At 28.7% G+C, this 19,812-nt stretch overlaps 1 protein-coding gene across 2 annotated transcripts; it reads left to right on the top strand.

The window, feature by feature from the left end:
• The first annotated feature begins 6,910 nt into the window (after positions 1-6,910).
• SAMDC (S-adenosylmethionine decarboxylase) lies at positions 6,911-10,562 on the top strand. Of its 2 annotated transcripts, NM_001247770.2 has the most exon segments (4): positions 6,911-7,002; positions 7,108-7,174; positions 8,763-8,909; positions 9,018-10,562. In NM_001247770.2, a coding segment is annotated over 1 exon segment (1,083 nt). In that variant the 5' UTR covers positions 6,911-7,002; positions 7,108-7,174; positions 8,763-8,909; positions 9,018-9,236; the 3' UTR covers positions 10,320-10,562.
• The last annotated feature ends 9,250 nt before the right edge of the window (positions 10,563-19,812 follow it).

The following is a 19,812-nucleotide window of genomic DNA, read 5'->3' as shown; positions in this document are numbered from 1 at the left end:
TAAGCGAATTACATTTTTTATGTGTTTATTTTATTAATTTTTGACTATTGTTTGGATTCGTTTATTTATTTTCTCGTGAATAAATTCTCTAGCATCATCCAAATTGAAAATAAAATAAAAATACATTGAATATTTTTTTGATAAATTAATGTCGATGGAAAAGATTCGATTGCAATTCCCAAGAATCAATGTAAGCCACATATAAGAAGTCGTATTTGTTTCACATAAAAACTAAATAATTCAAAGGCCACATAATATTTTACTATTAAAATAAGAAAAAAGAGATCCAACACCACGTGATTTTTTAATTTTTTTTAAAAATGATATCCTTTATATTTTATTATTATTTGTAAAAGAAAAGAATATCTTTTTTTGAATTATATTCAGATTTGATCCTTCCGTATTTAAAATTTTAATTTTGTTTCTTATAATGTATTTAAACTTCATCCCTCAACATTTCTTCACTTTTTAAAGAAAATAATAATAAATAATTCCGTCAAATTTGAATTCATTGTGGAATATCATGAATGTAATAATTTATTATACAGTAAATAATAAGGCAACAATTGTTATATTATTAAATTAAAAAGAAAACAGTATGTATTGTTGTAAGAGATTATGGTTATTAAAGATTAACTTTAATTAAAAAAACCATTTATGATAGGTGATTAATTTAATTAATTTGTTTGATAATAGATGTGAAATATTATCATATCAACTCTTTGATCACCTTCTACGATTTCAGATACTTTCTAATTAATCGTCGATATATAAAAATAAATTAAAACTCGATGAATAAAATTCATATCAAAAGAATTTTGAGCATAAACATATTGTTCGCTTTATATTTATATTTTGAATATCCAATCAAGCAATAAACCTCGTTTAGGCAAGCACAAATAGTGTTTTTATTTTCCACATCACATGAAATGATGCAAGTGTGAATGATGCTTGCACTTTTTTTTCTTTTGGTGGGGTGGGGTACTTGAATTTTTAAGAAAAACAATTTTAAAAAAATGAAATATCAATGTGAATTGCGATATGATGATCGAGCTCTACTTATTATTAATTAAAAATTTAAAATTTGAGTATTTATTGAAATATTATTAGAGAGATGAGTTATTTATATGTAAATTTTAAATTTAATTAAATTTCGTACAAATATCAAATATCAATAGAAATCAAACTTTATATAAGTACCGGATATCGATAAAAAAATAAATTTGAAAAGAATAAACTTTATTGAAAATTAGAAGAAGGCACATAAGGTTTACTTATTTGGTCCTTCTTTGTCTCTATTTTTTTTTTTTATCACATACATAAATCCCACCACACGTACATAAAAGCATCTTATCATATAAGCCTTTAAGAATACTATTCAATGAGCCTTTATTTATTTGGTATATATTCAGTGTATTTACAGATTCGATTGATTTAAATTACATCATCATAAATAAGGTTAAGGGGTGTATTTATACTACACACCCATAATAGATGGGAGTATTAATTATTTTTTTTACTTTTTTTGTATATATACTTTGTTATATCCAAATCTTTTTAAACAAAAATCATGACATAAAATATTAGGTCTAAAACCTTACTATTATCTTAAAAGTCATCGTCTAAAATTTAAAAATTAGAAAAATAAAATTTAAATTTAAACTTTTGATTAAGAATGAAAAAATTCACAACTATTCTTTGCCCGAGTCGATTTTTAAAAGAAAAGGCTTTTTCAATTTTTAATATATAAATTCCCCCACTCACACAAAGAGCCTCTCGAAGTTTCGTATATAAATCCACATTATCTGCCCAAAAATAGGATCTGCTAATTAAATATATTATTATATCATTATGTGCCTGGCCTACACAAACAAATCTAATTTATTTATTTATTCAAACTCACAAACTTATCTTGTGTTTTAACATTTTAAATTTAATTAAGATGAATCATGTTCCTTCGATTCTGCTGATAATTTTTATTATATACTTCAAAAGCCACATGTTTTTTTAATTTGTTTTTGTAAAAATATGTGTTATTCTTATTTTGTAGAAAATCCATTGAAATCCCCCATTGAAAAATATTCGATAATTATTTTTGTAAAAAAATATTTGATAGTTATTTTTGATATGTTTTAAAAAAAAATTTCAAATGAGTTAATTCGATGAAAATAAATCGAATAGGTATGATATGTGTGAATGAGTCGGATGCCATTAGTTATTAGTTGTCTAGTTGGCCATCCCTATTTTTTGGAATCAATTGGCCCTCTTTTATCCAATAATGTAATAAAATAACAATTATAATAATAATAATAATTGTTATCCTTGTTTGGATCTTTTATTTTATCATGATTTATTGTTTTCTTTGTTTTGATTATCGTATTATTGATTCTTTTCTGTTATATTTTTTTTTTATTGATTTTAATATATATTTTTTACTTGAGTTGAAGATTTAATGAAAACATTTATTTTTATTTTTATTAAATTATATATGTATCACCGTATCACGTTTTAACTTTACGAATACATTAGGTATATTGTTGTTTGTTTGATTATAGTGTAATATAATAGAGATATTTTGCCTCATGATTCCTAATGTGGATGATTAGATTAGTGGTTAGTTAAAATATTGCAATTTGCATCATATATTTAATTAAGATAAAATCTTTTTGATCACATAGCAAAAAATTGCATTGTTGACCTTCTTTATTCTAATTAATTAATTAATAATGTGAGAGAATATAATATTTTCTCACATTAAAAAAAAAAAAAGAGGAAAGGTCCCTTTGAATTAATTTATTTTAATATAAACGTAAAGATGGATTTTGAATTTAATTTTTGGTTCTTATCTTTAACTTTAGAGGTGGATGCAATGTTATGAGTGATAATACCACAATCATCTAAACTCAATTTCTTTAATAGGTACATTAATTTATTTGTCAAGATATTTGAATTGGAATAAATATAGACTACAATCCATAATTTTGAAAATATAATAGATTTAATATTAAGAATCTTAACGAATGAACTCATAAAATTTAAATACACGCATCTTTCAATTATCATGTTTTAAGCATAGGAGATTTGTTCTAATTTAGTGGATACGAGATACTTCATCAAAAAAAGTAGAATATCACGACCTTACATTTAAGATTAATTTTAAGACTTCTGAATATTTTAACTTTAGATGATGTTATATTATACAAATATAGCACTATACTTCATATTTTAAAATATTAAATTCTGTTAAACTCGTAACTTATATCGACGTTCGCGGTTAGTTAGGATGGAATTAGGGACACGTTCTTCTTGTTGTATATTAATTTAATTGGTCATTCATTGATGAATTAAAGTAACATTTATATTGTGTGGACCAATCACAAATGTACCATTTTTCTAATTTTATGACCACATAGTACTCGTGGCTGAGATATCTCTATTAATTTTACGAGATATTTATTATCTTTCATTAATAACATATAAATATTAGATAATTGATTTATCGAACAAGATTAAAATAAATGAAAAAAATTACTTAATATTTTTTTTGTCTCTATTAAATTTTAAAACTAACGTACTCACTTCGAATTATTAATGTAAAATTCCATTAGGAACTTCACCTACAATGGGTAAATTAAAAATTACAAAGAAAACAAGGAAGTCTAAACAAGTAGAAAAAGGGTTAAAGAAATAACATATATTAATTTGGAGATCCCAAGAGATAAATAACATTATTTTGTTTGAATATATAAGAAAATTGGAAAGCAAAGATGAAGAAGTATTGCTAATATTTGTGAATTGTCAATTTGCCATTGTGGATATAATTAATAATATTATTTTGTTGCATGAATTTTTGGAGTGCCTTAATCTTGAAGTTAGAAGAAACTTTGAACATTATACATAACCAATTAATTACTATAGGCTATCACCACATCATACGGCGTAGTAGATGAGACTATTATTTTCTTATTTAGACACTCAAATTTTGATATAAAAATTTCTTAATAGAGAGTGTTTTCTCACGGCTTAAGCACTACATGATACAAATTCAATTATAATCGAGTTGATACCTCTTTTGGGAAACCAAGAATAGAATTAGTGTAGACTAGAAGCAATTTGAGAGTTTGAACAATATTACTTAAGCTAAGTAAATTTTAGATAAACATCCGGTTAAATATAATTAGGTCAAGTAATGTTCAATGACTTTATATATTTATGCCATGTCTGTAGAATAATTTATGGAATTGTATATTCATCTTAATAATAAAAATAACAAAAGCGTCAATTATTTTAATTTTTTAATACTATCAAATAAAACAATTGAGTGTACCAGACCTAATATTTTCAAGAAAAAAATACGGAAATATGTAGACTTCCGACTTTTTAACCTGTCAAACCTCATACTTGTATTGGATTTTTTATATTATATTAATTTTAAAGAATTCAAAATTTTTAAAAATCTGAATAATATATTTTTATAATTATTTGAAAACCTCCAATCAAGTATTTTTTTTAAAAAAATATATATTATCATGTTTTTTAGTTGAATTATTATTTAGAACTCAATTATGTTTTTAGGTTTGATCTAATCTTGGAGATTTTTTCAGAATTTGGAGAAAGCATGTCTGATATTACTCCTGAACAAGTTTGTCGGATAAAAAGTCAGAAAGTTTGCATATTCTTGTCAATCTTTAAATTCTCTTCGTGAAAATAGTAGCTTGGGTACACATAATTGCTTTATTTGATAGTTTTTAAAAAAAATTTGATAGCTTTGCTCTTTTTATTATTATATTAATGAGTATATAATTTAAATGGATCTCAACCATAAACTATTATATAGTAAACATGGTATGAATCTATAAAGCCATTGAACGTTACTTGACCTAATTATGCTTGACCGAATCTTTTTCCGTGAGTTTTTTTCATTAGCCCTCAGCAAAAATATGAGAATCCTCCAAATGTCCTTACAAATATTTAGATTTTTAAAAATAATATTAACATAAAAATCAAAAGAAAAAAGAAGAAGAAGAAGAGAAGATAAATGGCGAAAATATAATAGATACCATCTAATATAAGACGTGAAAGTTAAAAACTCTATAATTGAATTAAGTCAAGTGATATTGATGGAAGTTCCACACATAACATGTGTGTATGAATTTTTTATTTTTATTTTTTAAAAAATTGTATCAATTTTCTGCATTAATATTAATAATATTATTTATTAGAAAGAGTCAAAAGAAAACAGGAAAAAGAAAACACATTTTCTAGTTTTCTCATATTATATAGTTGTCCATTTAATTGAAATTTCATTTTTATGACCCATCCACATCATCCTCTTGCCCCTTCACTATAGTAAATTTGAGTTTGAAAATTATCACCTACCACAAAGTAATGAGTGGGTGATTAAGAACTTTAAACTCAATTTGTGATCAAATGGAAAATCACAATGTATGAGTATATACCTAGAGAACTTAATTTGTGTAATTTTAGATATGTTAACAAATAAAAATAGAGGCTCGTATTTGGTGTTTTATGTCATTATAATGTGTTGCTAAGTCTTAAAAGTAAGTTTTATAAAGTGATGATCGTTAGACTAGCTATGTTGTATGAGATAGAGTATTGGTTGATCAAAAATCACATGTACAGAAGATGAAAGTAATAAAATGAGGATGCACATTGAGATGAACGTGGGCATATTATACTAGAAAGTTATTAGATAGTCAAATGTTGTCTAATTTCCTTACAAGTATTGATTTGATTACCGTCCTACTACCTTATTTTTCGATCTCATTATTGTCTTGGCTTCATTTATCATATTATATGTTATTGTTGTTATTATTACCTTGTTCACCATTTTTTTTGTTATGACTTATTTACTAGTATTTGCTTCATATATCCAAGTTTTTATATGTTTTATTTGAATCAAGAATCTATTGAAATCGCTATATGTTTTCAAGATAGATACAAGAGCATATATAACTATGCTAACTATATTATCATAGTTGATCAAATAAAAAATCACAACACTCAACTTGTGATCACATGGCGTAAATTTAATTAAAAATCACTAAAACTCGACTTAGCTATATAGCAATAATTTTTTATTTATCATGAAAAATATCTTAACAAAGGGAGTAGTTACGCAAATCTCTAACCACAGGACAAAGCACACATATGATCGATAATGATACTTATAAATTTTATTTAGACACTCAAATAATAAAATATGTCTATTAGATTTTTGTACATATTATTGAATATCTATTACAAAAACAAACAAATTAATTCATTAAAATACATTATGTTTAAAATTATATGTATTACTTATTCACCTCAATAAACCGTAAAATCCTATACATATTTTAAACTCAAAACATGGTCATAACTATGTAAACAACATAATACGATAATATTCATCTTAATTTATAATTTAACTATGATATTAATCTAGACTATTCTACTCTCTTTTTTTTTAATCAATTTAATAGAAGGGGAAAAATAATAAATGACTCAATAAAAGGGGAAAAATAATAAATGACTAACTATAACTCAATAATTAGCAATGAATCATGAATATATTTTTCAAGTTGGAAAAAAAAATTAGATTATTAACCATTTTTACATAAAAAGAAATATATGAAAAATTTTCAACAACTTTTAAATTTCTTAATATGGAATTAAATTAAATATAAGGTCACTTGCGGTAAATAAATAAATTTTTATTTTAATAAGACTCCTAGTCATAGCCACATACCTACCGTTTTGTCGATATCTAAGGGTAATATCGTCATTTTAATATGTGGGCGAAAATTCCACGCAAGTATAGGGACTTAAATGTAATTAAACGAAAAATACAGGGACCAATCATGATATCTCAGCATATATAAATAGCCAACTTGCTGCCTCTCAGAAACGCTCACGAGAATTCTGTGTTAAACAAATTTAAAGCTTATTGTTTACTCTTTTCTCCTCCAAATTTCTAGGGTTTCTCTCGAAGAATTTTCTGTAAGTATTTTTTTTCTCGATGAATTGTGATTTTTGATGTATGTTTATGTTGATGATGGATTTGTTTGTGTGATTTGATTGATTGTTGTTTTGATTTTTGTGTAGGATTTGGGAAGATTGTGATTCGTTTGGGAAAAGTTGGATTAGGAACAAACATCAAAAAATTTATATTGTAAGTATGATGAATGTTGTTTTCGTTATGAATATTTTGTGAAAAACTGTTGGAATTTACGTTTTCTGGATATGAATTATGGTGAATGTTGTTGATATGATTAGATTTTTGTGTTCAATGATTAAGGAATTTGTGTTTTCAAAAGTAGATCTGAGTTTTTGATGATTGATTTTGTTTTTTTCTTTTCTGAATACCTTTTTGGTTATGATTGTCTTGCTTTATGGTGAAAGTTGGTGTTGATATGATTGAATAGCTTTTGTTGTATGAAAATTATGTTAATTATGTTTCATTCCGTCTTAAGGACGGATCTGTGATTGTGATGGTAATGATGGTATATTAAAGGTCATTATTTGAAAAATAAAATCACTTTATTCCGAAATTAAAACTAAATTATCGTCTGGGATTATGGTAATGATGGTATATTAAAGGTCATTATTTGAAAAATAAAATCACTTTATTCCGAAATTAAAACTAAATTATCGTCTGGGATTTGTCATTTTTTCTTTTGTTATTTCCTGCGTATTCCTGAAATATTTTATCTTTATGAAATTGATTGAGCTACAGTTGTTTATTTATTGTGGAGGCTTTGCAAAGATTACATTTTTTAAGCTTAAACAGTAGGGACCCACTTTGGCAGCTTTACTTGATCTACATATCTTTTAGGTTAACTTTTTTGAAAATATATACAAGGGAGATTTGATTTATCAGTTTCCACGGTTACGTGAACATGCTCCTAATTGGATGACTTGATTTGTTCATTTTGGAGAACTTCTACAACCAAAAGCTTCTGGTCTATTTTCCTTATTTTAAAATTTAAAGTAGTGATATTGATAAAGTTTCTGAATCTTAGGTTCTTTTTAACTCATGTTAACCTTAAATGAATAGTTGTTATATAGTATATTTGATCGTAAGTCCATGAGCCAATGGCTTTGCCATATGGATTATGATCACATGTACTTTTAAATTTGCAAAAGTTTTTGTAGTTCTTCCTGGTGATACCTCAGAAAATTCATTCTGCTTATCCCATTTGGAATGTTAAGCTGCATATTATAATCTTCAGTCTCCTCAATCTTTTTAATGGAAGAGTCACTTGATAGGTCTTCTTTAGTTGTACTAATCTCCAGCTCCTATTTAACGGGTGTGTGTGTGTCTGATCATGAAATGAAGAATCTGACTTTTAGAAATATAATCTTATCTGTAGCATTCACATGGTTACTTTAAGGATAGCTGACACAAAGGCTTAAATTTTAGTATTTTTTTCCTAGGTATTTTCTGAGCTCTGTAGTTATGTTTTCTTTTACACATGATTTGGTTCCTGCTAATCCTTATATCACCTGATCTGGTAACAAGACTGCCTATTTCCATTAATCATCCATCAACTTTAATTATCTCATGGAGGAAACCTTCCCCATCCAAAAGTTATTAGTTATCTGTTGTCAAAATCATCGCTTGCCTAAATATTTATGTTTACTTTTCATATTTTGGAATTCTGTGGCTGTTATCTGCAGTTCCTTCTTAGGGTTTCAGTTTTCTTATTGTCTAGCTGTGCATCCAGTGGATTTAACTTACAAGTTGTTGGAATGTACAGGTGAATGATCTAATGGAGTCAAAAGGTGGTAAAAAGAAGTCTAGTAGTAGTAGTTCCTTATTTTACGAAGCTCCCCTCGGCTACAGCATTGAAGACGTTCGACCAAACGGCGGAGTGAAGAAGTTCAGATCAGCTGCTTACTCCAACGTAAGTATCTGGATCTCATTTGTTTTAGAATGCCATCCCCATGAGCCATAATAATGAGAGTTGAGAATATTGTAACTGACACTTCTCTTTTTCTACCTTTGTATGCAGTGCGCGCGCAAACCATCCTGATATTCCCTAAACTTCCTTCCTTAAAGCGTCAATAGACGCAACCAAAAAAAAAAACAAAAAAATAATTTCTGCTTTCAGTTTCTTCTTTTGTAAAACCCTCACTCCTTTTCTTCCTTCTTTTACTACTTCCTGCTTTTGCACTCATTGCTTTGAACATTTTCCGCTTTAACTTCCTTTGCTGTTGTGAACTTTTTCATAATGGAAATGGACTTGCCAGTTTCTGCCATTGGTTTTGAAGGTTTCGAAAAGAGGCTCGAAATTTCTTTCGTCGAGCCTGGTCTGTTTGCTGATCCTAATGGAAAAGGACTTCGATCTCTCACAAAGGCACAGTTGGATGAAATTCTCGGACCTGCTGAGTGCACCATTGTTGATAACCTGTCAAATGACTATGTTGATTCCTATGTGCTGTCCGAGTCGAGCCTCTTCGTTTATTCTTACAAGATAATCATCAAAACATGTGGTACCACAAAGCTGCTTCTTGCAATTCCGCCCATTCTGAGGTTGGCTGAGACCTTGTCTCTCAAAGTACAAGACGTGAGGTATACCCGTGGGAGCTTCATTTTCCCTGGTGCTCAATCGTTTCCTCACCGCCACTTTTCTGAAGAAGTTGCTGTCCTCGATGGATATTTTGGAAAGCTTGCTGCCGGTAGCAAGGCTGTGATTATGGGAAATCCCGACAAAACACAGAAATGGCATGTCTACTCTGCCTCAGCTGGGACTGTTCAGTGTAATGACCCTGTTTACACTCTTGAGATGTGTATGACTGGTTTGAACAGGGAGAAGGCATCTGTCTTCTACAAAACTGAAGAAAGTTCGGCTGCTCACATGACTGTTAGATCTGGCATCAGGAAGATCCTCCCCAAGTCTGAGATATGTGATTTTGAGTTTGAACCCTGTGGTTATTCTATGAATTCTATTGAAGGAGCTGCTGTTTCAACCATTCACATTACCCCGGAGGACGGCTTTAGCTATGCCAGCTTTGAATCTGTTGGATATGATCCTAAAACCAATGAGTTGGGTCCCCTGGTTGAGAGGGTGCTTGCATGTTTTGAGCCAGCTGAGTTCTCTATTGCTCTGCATGCTGATGTTGCTACCAAGTTACTGGAGCATGTTTGCTCTGTTGATGTTAAGGGCTACTCTCTTGCTGAGTGGAGTCCAGAAGAGTTTGGCAAAGGCGGTTCCATTGTCTACCAGAAGTTCACTAGAACTCCTTACTGTGAATCTCCCAAGTCCGTTCTGAAGGGCTGCTGGAAGGAGGAAGAGAAAGAAGGAAAGGAGTAGTGTTGTCTTGAGGGTCGTATTGTTGTTTTTATTTCAGTGTCTGTTGTTTTCTCAGAATAATGGACTTATACGTCCAAACTTGTGTCTGTTGGGATTTGCAACGTCTGTGTGCAATTTCTCAACTAGTCTTGCCTTTTGGTGTTCCACCAGAAGCCTTTTATGTTTCTGCACTTTGAATTGTGTCATGTTGTTGGTTTCTGTTCCTGTTGCGTCTATTTATAAAAGTGTGTTTGTTTTGTGTAAGTTCTTTGCCTCTCCTGTTTTTCAAGTTGTTTCTCTCGTTAATGTGCTAGTCAGTTTTACTTTCTGAAAGGCACCCACCACCTAATGATAGCGGCTTACGACTAAGCCTATCACGAGTGCAAGTAGAATAAGTCTAATAGTCTCGACCCTTAATTTTAGATCGATCAAAATGGGCCATAGCCCATGGCTAGACTCCAGTGTCTAGACCAGAATATTCATTATAAGAAATAGATGTAGGGTAATAACCGAGGAAAATAAAGAACGTCAAGTAGAAAGGAGCAAGGTCTTACGGGCACGATCGTTATATTTTTTATGTTTCTTTATCTCAAGATGTGTGATTGAATCAAAATAACTTGTATTTCATTTAAGTATTAGATCTCATGTCTCAGTTCCAATTAAGAGGGGTCATGAAAAGAACAAGTTTAAAGTCACGATTAATTCCTTTTTCGAATCCTCTGCAATTGCTCGAGTCCTTCATGTGTGCCATAAATGACCTACAAAAAAAGAAGAATCCTTAAACAAGGTTTTCTGCATTTGTGCAACATAGATTCAAGCGTCTAAACCAGTATATTCATTATAAATAAATGTAGACTTAATTTTATTATTTTGGTTTATTTTGATATATTTTACGTATCTTTAATTTAAGACTTATCACGCCACACATCGATATATCCCAAACAGGTAAATTCGTTTGGGAAGACGGAAAAGAGACATCCATCGTTTAGGTTTCTGAGTAGCTAAGATAAGATAGAATAGTCTTATTACTCGGTGAAGTCTGATTTGAGTCCTGGACAAACTGATCTCTCCGGCGAGCGGAGGATGGTCTCATACACTATAAGAAAACTATACATTCATTACATGAGGATTTTTCTGGGAATTAGTATGAAAATTGCAGGAAAATAAGTTTCTTGCGAATTTTCATACTAATTCCCAAGAAAATCTTCACAATTTTTTTTTTTGTGATTTTAGCAATGTTTTGATTGCGTCTATCGTCGTTGCTAATGAATCGATCACCAAGAGAAAGTATCTCTCTTAATCTTACGCTGAAGTGCCTTTCAGCTAGCTGAAGGAAGGTCGCGTTAGCACCCATGCAATCAGAAAGCCTTTTGATAACCTTACTACTAATAGAAAGGGGAAAGATGCGCTCAATCCCTTGCTTCTTGCTCTAACTTAAGAGTAGGGACTGACGAAGATCACAAGATTCAAGAGTTCTCTTTAGTTTTTTAAATTTTCATGTTCAGTCAAAGTCATACTAACAAATTGATACAAAAAGGAGTAGATATTATATCATAAAGATACTTTTCTTTGTCAAAAAAAATAAATGAAATCAGAAGAAGATTTTTTTTTTTTGAAATAATAACTAATAATTGAGTAACCATAGCCAAATTAATTTGTGACCAATTAAAATAGTTCATCGGGGTACATAGGTTGCAATAATTGGAGAGGAATAATGTTGGCATTTTTAATTTATTTATTTTTCCAAAATATGAAACAGTCAATGTGTACTCTTTTTTTTTTCTTTTCAATTTCAAGTATATAAAACAAACAGTAATTCTTTAAGTTTTATTTTCACCCTTTATATGGTAAAAGGCATTGTAAGAATCTTTTGTAAATTTTTTTGGCTCTAATCGTCTATATATGTATTATAGGAAAAAAAAAATGCACTAACAAAATAATTTTTAATACCATCATGTCATCCAATGGAAATCTACAATACAAGATATAAAGATGATCTGATGTCGTAAAATTATTTACACTATATACATATATATACACATTTCCGAAGCCCAATTTGGTAATACTCAAACTCATGAAGTTCAAATCTTAAACCTATGAAGGATGAAGGAAGATCTACGTGCAATTACTTGTGATATACAAAACTTGATAACTTCTTGCTTAGATCTTTTATACATATTGAAAACTTTGTGTATGTTAATGAAGTCGATATACGAACTCGTAAACTTCAAATTTTGAATATGTTACTAGCAGAGTGGGAGAGGAGGGGACCATGACCAAGGACCAATGGCTAGTTTTTATATATCAAAATAAGAAAGCAAAGCTTTTTTTTCTCTCTTATTCTCTGCATGTATTGTTATATCCAACTCTGGGTTTTAGTCAGATTTTTGGCTTTGTGTGAACTTAGTGACACTATTTTACTCCTAAATAGAAGAGAGGAAAAGCCCAATAGTCCAATTCCCCTTTCTATATAGCAATGGGGTGATCCAACAAGGGACAAAATCAAAAGCCTTTATTATAGGAGCAAAGGACACTCATAGTTGTCAATATGGTGCAGTAGTGGAACTGATTCATCAACCTGATGTCTTGAGTTCGACTTTTGAGCTTGAGTGTAGAGAAAGTCTTATTTGGAGCGACCACGCAATGCGCGATACAGATTTAATCGAGATTCTAATACGGGCTATGAATATTGGGTTGAAAAAAAAAGGACACTCATAGTTTGAGTCCATCCAAGTTTTAGTACCCACCACATGTGCCAAAATGACTTATGAAAGAAGGACATACATAGGTGTAAATAAGCTAGGGGTATAAGGGAAAATTTAGATTCAAGCTCGGCAAAATCAGATTCAGACTAGAAAATTAAAATCCTATTTTCAGTGAACCTTTTGTTTCTGAATTGTCACTAAGAAAATTCAAAATATAATGAAGTAAAGAACGAAAAAGTTAAAGAAATTCAACAAGTAATTTTAACCTTAATTATAAACATATATATATATATATATATATATATATATATATATATATATATATTCTAAGAAAAGATTCTTACAATTATGACATTAATATATATAACTTAAAAACACTCTCTCTCACACACCATGCATGCATATTCGTCTTGACGAACTATTTGTACCTAGCTACAATCTATTTTATTTGGTCCCTCAGCTAATCGTCACTTGCCCGTCTTTGATATATATACATGCACTTGCCCGTCTTTGATATATATTCATGCACTTGACTGAATATTAGGTTGATGAAAATGTAAGAATGAGATATGGTTGTTGATTGACATGGGTCCTCAAAATTCAAGAATGGTTGATCAAAGATGATGCCAAAGTTTGTTAGGTTATTGATTTTTTTCATCCTTCCACTGAGTTGTTGTACCTATTATAACAAATTAAATGCTCAAATTCAGTAAGAATTACTCTACAAGATGGAAAGTTTTCAACCGTGAGCTAAACATATGAATTCTATTGTTCGGATTTTTCAAAAAAAGTTAATTATTGTATTTATGTTAAATATGGACAACTTTTGAAATACATTACTTTTGAAAAATTCAACGATACATGTTCTCTATTGACATTTTCGTAAAATCATATGAGCAGCTTATTAGATTATACATATTAGTCTCATTCATTTTTTTTGGGGGGTCATGATATCTGTTAGTTGTTATAATTTGGAGCTCGAAGATTTTGGATTTAATTTGGATTCGATGATTTTGATTTCAACTTGTGATTAATTCTTTTTATTATCATATTCGTGATATTTGGATCAATTTGTATATATTTTAACTAATTTTATCACATATCTGTCATCTTTCACCAGTAACATATAGTATCAATTTAAATTTTTTATTTACACAATTTATTTCTCAACCCTTTTTTAGCTCCTGCATTGTGTCTTGTGCATGCTATGATTATTTCTTACTCAAATTATTATACTAAAAAGACACCCTAATTTTGGGGGATATGTAAAACATCATCTTGTTTCTATTATGCTAATTCTACCCAATTTTCAGTAGAATGAATAATATTTTAACAATAATTATTGAATAAGGCACAACTATATATAGTCACCTTAAATTCTGGATAATAATTAATCAAAAATATCTTAGCATGACCAAGACCACATGACTACTTAAAAAAATAAAAATAAGAAAAAACAAAAATTATTGACAACACAAATTAAACTCTAGAGCTAAACAATAAAATTCATCGTTATTTCTATTTAACAACAAAAATACCACAATACCTTTTTAGCTAAGATCGAGCAAATTAACGATGGATTAACAATGATGAATTAAGTTCGTAGCTAATAATTCCATTATTTTTGGAGTGATAATTATGCAAATGACCTTTAAGAAAATTAACTAATTAATTATTATTGCTTCAATGATTGTCTCACGTTTCACATAATTGTTGAATAACAGGATATTACTATATGTTTATTAGCTTATTGATTAGATGGTATTAGTGATGATTAATGTATGGATCCAATGATTAGATTTTTTTTACAAATGTTCTTTCTTTATTGTCTTATAATCCGTTTGATCAAGCTTTTAAAAAATGAAAAAAAATTTATTTAAAAAAAATATTTATGTAAAGAATTAAGGAATTCGATCAAATTTTTAGAAAGAAAATAAGTAATTTCAAGTAGTATTAAAAACTGAAAATAATAATATTTATTTTTTCCTAGAAATAATTTTGAAATTTTGGCCAAACACAATTTGTTGCCATAATATTTGTAAATAGTGTTTTTCAAATTATTTAGACAAGCACAAATGATACTTTCCAAATTTGTGTAAAAAAAAATACTTTCTAAAATAAATAGATTTTAAAAGTTTAGCCGATAACAAATTATAAATATATTCTTCTACTATTTCTTCCCTAATGTTTCTAAAGAAAATTTAAATTTAAAAAAGTTTAGGTGGTATATATACCTTTGTTAACATCAATTTGACAAGTGGGAAATGGAATATATTGGCCATTGGGGCCTTCAATTACAATATAAGGCAATATGTACAATTTTAGTGATTTATACCATCAAAAAAGCCAAAGAGAATAATGGAGAAGGAAAAAACACTACACATTTTCTTCAATGAAAGTTTTTTGTTTATTAGTTTTCCTCGGGTGTTCGATATACATATTAGAGTCTGACTAATTTAATTTACGTGGCGTATAACCCTTTTGGATGGAAGTGTTCTCTAGTCTCTACCAAGAATTTTTTCATATTCAAAATTCAAACTCAAAATCTTTGATTAAGAAAAGAATAATCTCATCCGTCGCACCATTAACGCCCTTTAATGATAGTTCATGAACTAGATTTATGGAAAAGTGCAACACAATTGGACGTCTTGAGGCATCAAAAACGGCTATTTTGATCCTATATAAGGCAACATGATCTATCTTGATAGTTCTTGTAGGCCAAGTATAATTATTTTCTTATGAGTTATTCGATATTTGTGCGGATGAAAGTGCAATTAGCATTCAGTAAAATAATTGAAATGAAATATCATTTTATGCCGTGAGATAAAAATCTCATAAAAAACCTTAAGAGAACAATTAAATCATTCACATATATATATATATATATATATATTGCAATTTTTTAATGAATAGTACAATTCTATTCTCCCCTCCCCCTTTTTACCATATTTGATGTTTATCGAGAGATTTACTTATAATTATTTTATAAGTGATGTGAATTGTGCAAATATTATTAATTACACATTATTGGTATATATAATTTAAACTCAGAAAATATAAATGAATTTAGTGAGGTTTATAACTTTTTAAAAAACATAGAGAAATAATAGACTAAGGGAGGGGGTGGGTGGGGGTTATGTAGAAGAGAATTAAATGTTCTTTCTTCTACTTTATTTGTTGGGAGTAGGAAATTGGATTGTAAAAGGTAGCACTAATAAAAGGGAATGACAACTAATTTAAAAGAACATTTATTTGTGGAAAAAAAAGATTAAATAATAAAAGTAATGGGAATAAATACCAATTTTGTTCAAATAAGCTCACCATATGGCAAAAATTCCTCCTAAAATATATTCTTATTCTCACCAAGAAAGGCTTTGGCCTTCACTAAGTTGGATTTATATTGACATGAATTGTGGCACCACGGTAAAATTGTTTTATCTTTAAGCAGATGTCTCGAATTTAAATTTTGATATGAAAAGAATCTTGTTAAGAGTGTCACGGTAAATAAATTTTACTTTGTTGTGTTCCAAATGAATGTCTTTTAAAGATACTCTACACATAGACATGTTTAAATTAGAGTGAAATGAATATCAAGATCTCATATGAATTACTATAAGATTGAATTGAGGTACAATTATTTGATTGAAATTCAATTTTATAAAATTGGTCATAATTACAAAAATTTATACAAAGGTCATGTGAAGATGACCCCTTTCCTCCTTTCGGCCCCCCCCCCCCCCCCAAATATCGTTTATTGAAAATACTATAGTATCTTACATAAGATATACAATTTTAAAGGCAAAAAGGATTAATACAGGGTAAGATTATATACAAATCATTTTTTTTAAAAAAAACTCATATTTTTTTTATGAAGTTTGAGTATTCATTGAAAATTGAGTTAATGAAAAAAAATACATCTAAACTATCATATATTTACGACTTTCATACTTTAATAATCCATTATTCTGCTGTTTTAAACTATCATAATTTTATGAGTTTCATACTCCGAGCGTTCGATTCCTTTGCATTAACTAAAACACACAAAGGGATATAGAAATTATAGATCTTGATAATTTCTCTAGATATATCAATGTACTTAAAAGTGGGGGACAAATGTGGGGCTAGAGTTGTTAATTATTTTGGATACTTTTTACAATGTGTTCCTCTCCTTTAGTAGACAAGTCCAAAGCAAATAATCATGTGAATTTGCCTATAAAGTACTAGCAAAATAGTTTCTCTATTCCTTTCTTATACAAAAAATCCAACTAGTAAAATATAAGTAATAATTATTTCCTACTCATTTAAGTATCATCACCCCACTAAGTGAAAATAAATCTTTAATAAGATTATATTATGGTCAATTATATTAGCTCCACTCAATTTGTTTGACTACCTTTTCCCCTTAAAAAAATTTCTCTTATTTTCAGAAATTTAAAAATAAAATATTTTAATAGGATTAAAAGAAAAACAAGTTCGATAAAAACTATTTCAATCTTATTATCTCCTCCCCCATCCCCGCGTGTCCCCAACCCCGGACCCTTACCTCATAATATTCTACTAGATTACATATAGATAGTTTGAATTATTTTTCTTAAAGCTTGCTTACTAATATTAAAAGATAAATAAGAAATTTATCTGAAAACAATCGAGGTGCACAAGTTGATTAAGAAATCATCATTATAAATAAAAGAGAGAAATATTGAGAACACCCTTATACCTGAATCATTATTATAAATAAAGGAGAGGAATGTTGAGAACACCCTTAAACTTGCGTGAGTTATTAGTTTCATAACCAAACTATCGACAACCTTATTAAAACTCTCCTCTACTTGACCAACTCAACTTAAATACTTCCTTGATCTTTCACATGACATATCAAACGGTCTCAAACTCTTAAACAAATATAGAATTCTTAATAAAATGTAGAAAGAATTACTGAAAACACCCTAAATTTGACGAGAATTTAAGAACGTATTTCACCCATGTGCCAAAACTAAAGATATATTAAATTTAGTTAGCCAAGAAAAATATTTTTAAGGTCATTAATAGTATGAAAATAAAACTAATACTTCTCCAAAGATAAAATATAAAGAATTATTTGAGAGGGCTTTTGTGGGGTTAGGGGCAGATGGAGGTGGTGGGGGAGCTGATTTAGAGTACATATGTATGTTGATTGACTAGCTTGTGGAGAGAGAGAAAAAAGAAGGATATGCATGAATGGAGCTAAAGATATCATAAAATTGACAAGAAAAAGAAACCAATGACTTGTCAGGTGTTTTCAGAGATGAATTTTTATTTTTATATATACGTTTATGTATATGTATAGTGAACTTGAATATATTTTGAATCTTTGATATTATCGTATTTTATATGGATATATTATTACTTGGCAGGAATTGAGACGTAATTGTTATTGTATCGTTAAAAATTCGCTAAATACGAGCATTTGCTTCAAGGTGTAAGCTCTATCCACATGTATGCTAAAGCTTGCTTAGTTAAGAAGGGAAATTTGAATCAATGTTTGAAAAGTAATATAAATGAGACCGTGTTGAGCTTTTTATCATCTTAATATCAAGCTATTTTTCTGTCAGACCTTTCGTATAGTATCGTTATTGTAGTGTAATTTAACTTCTAAGTTTGAGATAATCAGTATTATTTCTCTACGCCTAGGATGCCAGGATATCAAATCATGAAAGTAGAAATGCATTATAGGGGAAAACAATCACAATTTGATGTGGTATTATATTTTTAATAGTGAAATTATTTTTGATAAACCTTCGACTTAAACAAAACATATTAAAAATCAAATATGTAAAAAGAACACAATAATAAAGAAGTCAACAAATAAAATGACAATCAAAGCCAAAGAGACAACTCCACTAATTTACTATAGTGGCAAAGTAAGGTGCAAAATCTCTTAATATTCAACAAGTAATGATAAAGTTGGATACATGTTGTAAACATTTGTTCAACTAAGGGAACACAATGGAAGAAGAGAGCTCTAATTGAGGGGTCATATAATAATGATTTATATAGTCATCTTTAATTGATGTTTTTGACTAAGAAATAATGACTTAATGGACCATAAAGCCATTTTATAATTTTACAATATGGTACTATAAATGAATTATAATAATGATGGAAAACTAGAAGGTACCAAAGGAGAATTAGAAAGAATATGATTGAGGAACAACTAATGTATTGGATTCTACTTGTAATTATGTTTCATCCTTGATTGAACTAGGATGGCCTACTTAATTTGTTCATTTTTCAGAAAAAAAAAAACTTATCCTAATGTATAATCTATCCACATAAAAACATTTAGTTTTCTTAGTTTCCTCATTAGTAGATTATTTTTTTTTAAAAAAAAATTTACTTTCAATATAATTCATTAAAAATGATTTTTAGCGATAATTAGTTAATGACAATTAATTATAGTTAAAAAATATATATTTAGCATCAATTAACACTCTTTGTAAATATTTCAAAATTCGGTAGGTTGTTGAGATTTTAAATTCAATGACAATTAAGTAATATTAGTCTTTGTAAATACACGCTTTAGTTGATGAGCATATTTACTGATGCTAAAAGTTATTTTTCTATAGTACATGTTATATTTAAAATCACAAGATTTGAAGAATATTTTAATACATTATACACATTTTTAATGTGAAGACTCAACAAAATTTATTTTTTATTACGTATTAAAATTTCATGCTTAGTCAAAATAATTAGACGTATAGAGCGAGAATCGTAGGAAGTACCACTCTATTCCTTCCATTCTATTTTGATTGTTACATTAATTCTAT

Source organism: Solanum lycopersicum, chromosome 5 (genome assembly GCF_036512215.1).
Source record: "Solanum lycopersicum chromosome 5, SLM_r2.1".
NCBI lineage: Eukaryota > Viridiplantae > Streptophyta > Magnoliopsida > Solanales > Solanaceae > Solanum > Solanum lycopersicum.
This window is presented reverse-complemented; position numbering and strand designations above follow the sequence as displayed.